The sequence below is a fragment of the Parus major genome, unplaced genomic scaffold, assembly GCF_001522545.3.
Source record: "Parus major isolate Abel unplaced genomic scaffold, Parus_major1.1 Scaffold189, whole genome shotgun sequence".
NCBI classification, from domain to species: domain Eukaryota; kingdom Metazoa; phylum Chordata; class Aves; order Passeriformes; family Paridae; genus Parus; species Parus major.
In genome coordinates, this window is record NW_015379262.1 from 528550 (window position 1) to 533581 (window position 5032).

A 5032-nucleotide genomic window follows, 5' to 3' on the forward strand; every position below is an offset into this window, starting at 1 on the left:
CTCGGCCCGGCTCGGCTCGCAGGCTGAGGGGGGAAGGCAGAGGCGGCTGCTGCACCTGCTGATGCTTTGGCTCGGGCTGGTGGCACAGAGCGGCCGCGAACTCCCCCTGAGCTGCAAGCTGTTCGTGGCAGGAATGCCTCGCTCCGAGGAGATCTCCTGCTACGACAACAAAGAGCTCTTTGATCCTTTCCATTTGGAGAACTTAAAACGAGAAAGCCAAACTACAATAAGACCAAGTTGGGTCATAAAAAGGAGAGCAGGAGCACCAAAGCGCTCCGGAGTGTAATTGTAGAAGCAGCAAATGCTTTGGCACTTAATTCCGCTTTAGTGTCAGTTCAACGTGTTTCATGTTTAAGACTGGAGAGCCCCTCGCCAAATGCTCTGCACAAACAACGCGGGGCTGCTCCTCGTGTACTCACAGAGCCCCTGGCTCTGCTGCCCTCAGCTGCACGCAGAAACTCAGACCTGTACTGGAGCCTCGTGTGCCCTGCTCCAGCCCTGCTCTGGAAAAGCTCTGGCACTGCTCAGGTGCCTGCCTGGCGCTGGGCACCGACCCTCTGCCAGCGGGGCTGCTGCCCAGCCCTTGCTGCAGGAGATGCTCTGCATGGGCCAGCCCTTGGTGCTGCTCAGGCTGTGCTGCCCCTTCACTCTGCACAGACCTGGGCCACGCCCCAGAGCTTCCCCTGCCTGGTGGCATTTAGATCAGACATTTTATAAGCCATTTATCAGAAGTTTGGCTAACAGATATTACATCTTCCCAAAGCTGTACATGCTCTGAATGATTTCTCTGCAAAGAACTGACCTGCAAGGTGGCACGGCCTCGTTGCATGGGCAGGCAGCAGCCCCTGGGCCAACACCAGCAATTTGGTCTCTGCCTTGCAGAGAGCCTTTGCAGGAGCAGCGTTGTGTCTCTGCTCTGAGCAGGGAGCGTGCCTGGAGCTGCTGCCGGTGGGATGGTGAGGCCAAAAGGCAGGAGCAGCCAGTGGGCACATGTGGGGCTCATTCCTGCCGTGGAGGGGACAGGGATGTGGGGCTGGGTGTGAGACCTCTGCTGTCCTGAGGCCAGACCATCACTCTGTGCCAGATGGCCCCTGTGCAGCTCTAGGGCTTTCAAGAACTTCTTTATTGTCAGGAATCTGTTGAAAACACAGAGCTGGGTGTTTTGGAGGGTGAGTGCTCTGCAGGGTGCATCCCTGCCAGCACAGGGTGTATAAAAGGTGGCTTGGAGCAGCTCCCAGCTGGTGTTGGTGGCGAAGGAGGCTGCAGCTCTAGACCAGCTACACCAGGAGCTCCTGGGGAAGGGTGAGCCCGTGGCTGGAGCAGAGAATGATGCTTGGCCAAAGCTGTCTCCCTTTTCCCTTTCACTCCCCTCTCTTTGGAGGAGTGAGGAGATGGCTGACAGGCCAAAAGAGTGATTTGCTATGGCTTAAATAGGGAACTGATTAAATTTTAAATGTTGGGCACCTGATGCTTAAAAATTACTGAAAACAAATCGATTTTTCCCCTAATAGATAGCTGTGGGTACAGCTCTTCATGGTGGAGGTAACTTGTGTGAATGATTTATCCTGTTGGTGATCATAAGAGAAACTGTAAAATTATCTTGTCAGTATTTAAAAATCATTTGTGTGCCTGTGACGTGTCTTAGCACATACAGGAATGCTCTGTTTGGGGAAGTGAGATCCTCATCCTGATTTATCTCTAGCTACTTGTAAATGTTGCTGTAATTTCATGTTATCAAACCATTTAGCTCTTCCTCTTCCAGAACGAAGTTATTTTATCTCATGTACCTTGTTTACTTCAAATTAGCCCTGAGGTTGGCCTGAAGTTGCACCTTGTTATCCCTCCACCTCCTGTCTCCGTCTTAGGCTCTGTCGGCAAATTTGAAGGTATAAGTAAATACTTTTTTGTTATTAATAGAATAAGTTCCCCCTCCTACACACATGTTTTCTTTTCATTCCAGTCTTCATTTTCTGTGAAAATCTGACATTGCAGTACAAGCGGAAACCTCCCAAATTGCATGAAAAACCCTTAATTCTCCTAGCAACAAGGTCAGGGCTCAAATCCAGTCCCTTTCCACAAGCATGGGGGGAACAACCCTTCCAATTACCTGCTCCCCCTGCGGTATGGATCCGGTTGGTTCACAGGCACCTGGGTTTGGGTGGATTTGAATCCCAGCCATGGTATTGTTTAAAAATTCTCCACTCACTGGGGAAGGGTTTGTAGTGGGCTGAGCTCTGAGAAACCTGGAGCTGGTTTTATGGCTTCCCATTGAAATCTGGTGGAACCCTGTGGTGTTGACTGATTTCCCCCTTTGCCACTCATGTGGCTTTGATCAAACCCAGGACTTGGAGAATGACACCCCCAGGAACTGGAACCACTGAGCTTTGCCCAGTTCTGCTGTTCATTAAAGCATTCGTGAGCTTCCAGTTGTGGATGGTAAAATGAGGACCTTTGTGCCTATCCAGGATGGAGACTGCTGCTCCTAAGGCAGAGTCCCTGGATTAGCAGAATTGTTGCAAAAGTTGCCAGAATTTGCCCTCTTAATGAGACCTTCCCTGGTGCCGAGAGCCTTGAGGTAGGAGCCTGCTGTGCAAACCTTCAGGGCAATCATCGCCTTCTGTCATTGGGATGGAACCAAAGCTCTGCTAAAGGCATTGAGTCCTGGAGGAATGGCTGGCCCTGGCGGCTGGTGAAGACCAGCCTGGCTCTCCTCTGCTGCTGCCTCCAGCCTGGTCATGGTGCCTGATGGTTCCCCTGTGTCTGGAGTGTTTGGGGCTCAAGGTGCAGGGAAGCCTGTGCAGCATGACCTGGTGGGTCCACGTTCCATGTTCCATGTTCCATGGTCCCCTGCCCTTCCCACAAACTGCAGCAAACTCCACAGGGATTGTGCAGCATGTTTTAGGATGGCTCCCCTGGGAGAGCAGGCAGAGCTGTCCTTGGGGGAGGGATGGTGACCATGCAGGGCTCAGCTCCTCGCCCCAGTCTCGTGGCCAGAGGAGCCCCTGAGCAGAGCTGGGGGCTGAGCAGCTCACACTGTTGCAGCTTCCCTGCCCCCAGGATGTGATGGCTAAAGACTGAGAGGGTCTGACAGTGTTTACTTTAGGTGGGCAGGCTTTAATAGTAGCATATGTAGGCCTGCAGTTTCAAAAAACTCGTTTGATTTCAGTGGGGAGCTGAATTGGGCTATTATGTTGGGCTATTATGGGCCTTGTGTCGGCTTTGCTGAGCGTTAAATGAAGTCCTGTGGGTCAGTTCATATCTCCTTATCCTGTATCTACTGCTCAGCATCTTCTGATGCACAAATCAAAGTGCAGGTGCACATGACATGTGGCATTCTAGGTACAGCACCAGTAACGCAGCAGTTAAAGGGCAAGATGTTTTCTGGCAGAAGGTTATGGGTGAGGAGAATTTCCTTTGTGCTCAAGCACTTGAAGATGGAGTTTTCTGATGCTGTCACTCCCTCCAGTGCTGCCTATGCTGAATGCAGAATCTGTGTTCTGCCGTGTTCAAAGCCCAGTTCTGGGTCTCTGGTAGTCTTGATCTCCAGGCTGAGCTGAGCCTGGTTTGGCTTCAGGGCTCTCCAGGGTCCCAGGGACCAGAGTGGGGCCAGGGACTCCTGCAGGTCCAGCACCCCTGGGGCACCCCGTGTGGTCCATCTGCCAGGGGCTGCCCTGGGATCACATGGGAAGAGAGGGTTTTCAAACTGCTGTGCAGGCTTAGACTGAGGCTTGTAATAATTTTAGTGGGATTTGGGCAGTTGTGGGTGAAAGCCCATAAGGTATTTCAGAAAACATCAGAAGTGAGGAGTAGAAGGGGAAACGCTGTTGTTTGGGCCACGTGAGATTCTGGGTTTGGGTTTTTTCTGACTAATATGATGTTTCCCTGGCATGAGTTCAATTCATTCTCTCTGGTGGAAAAACGCAAAGCTGGATGTCTTGCTTTGCTTGCAGTTGAAGGCACTGGACTGGATAAACTTAAATGTTGTCTTTGAAAAATTTTTCTCCCCTTGGATAAGAGTTTTTTAAAAAAAGAAATTATGACCTCACACTTTCATGCTTTAAATTTTTTTTTTTTTTATTTCAGCTGATGCTTGTTATGGCTCTTATTAACAATGTTTGAACCAAAAAAGAGGTCCAGATGTGATGATTTTATTTATGCCAAATTGAGTTTTGGTCACTGAGCTTGCATTTGGATTATTTATTTTTTCTTTTCTTTTCTTTTTATTTTTTTTTTCTTTTTTCAGCCTGATGGCACCAGTAAGGAGTGTGTCTTCATTGAAAAAGTCCTAGAAAACAACTACACAGCTTTGATGTCTGCAAAATATTCAGGCTGGTATGTTGGATTCACCAAAAAAGGGAGACCTCGGAAAGGGCCCAAGACCCGGGAAAACCAGCAAGACGTACACTTTATGAAGAGATACCCAAAGGGGCAAATGGAGATACAGAAACCTTTCAAGTACACAACAGTCACCAAGAGGACTAAGAGAATACGACCCACCAACCCCAGCTAAAAATAGACAAAAACAGTGTCACAATAAGAAACCACAAAAAGGAAAAAAAAAAAAAACTGCACCAGAGGAATATTTTTACATTAAAAATAAGGAAGAAGCTCTATTTTTGTACATTGTGTTTAAAAAATAAAAATAAAAAAAATTAATAAAAGACTAGATGGCAAATGCTGGGGAAAGCTGTTCGGGATTTATTGTGACTTGAAAAATGAAATGAACTGCTCTATTTAAATTGACTTCTTGTTGTTGATGACACACAGGTGCTTATTTTGCTTTTTTTGGAAAGGACAACTTCTCAAGCATATCCCCAGAGGGAAAAAAAATTAAAAAAAAAAAATTAAAAATAAATAAATAAAACCAAAGAAAACCAAAGTTCTTTCCCAAAGTTACTGAGACCCTGCCCCGCCAAGTGCCGGTTGCAGTAATCTATTTATTGCCTGCTGCCCGCCGGCCAGGACAGGCGGCGGGAGCTGCAGGGATGAGCCCGTGGAGCTCTCGGCGCACCAACCCTCTGTAACCCTCCTG

At 48.5% G+C, this 5032-nt stretch overlaps 1 protein-coding gene across 3 annotated transcripts in view; it reads left to right on the plus strand.

Annotated features, from left to right (window-relative positions):
* FGF18 (fibroblast growth factor 18) overlaps positions 1-4739 on the plus strand; it is a 74531-nt gene extending 69792 nt beyond the window's left edge. For 2 of the 3 annotated variants that reach the window (XM_015615601.3, XM_015615602.3), the window contains one exon: positions 4244-4739. In XM_015615601.3, the coding sequence (XP_015471087.1) occupies positions 4244-4510 (267 nt within the window). In that variant the 3' untranslated portion in view covers positions 4511-4739. The remainder of the gene's footprint in view (positions 1-4243) is intronic. The other variant, XM_015615600.3, reaches the window with a different exon arrangement.
* The last annotated feature ends 293 nt before the right edge of the window (positions 4740-5032 follow it).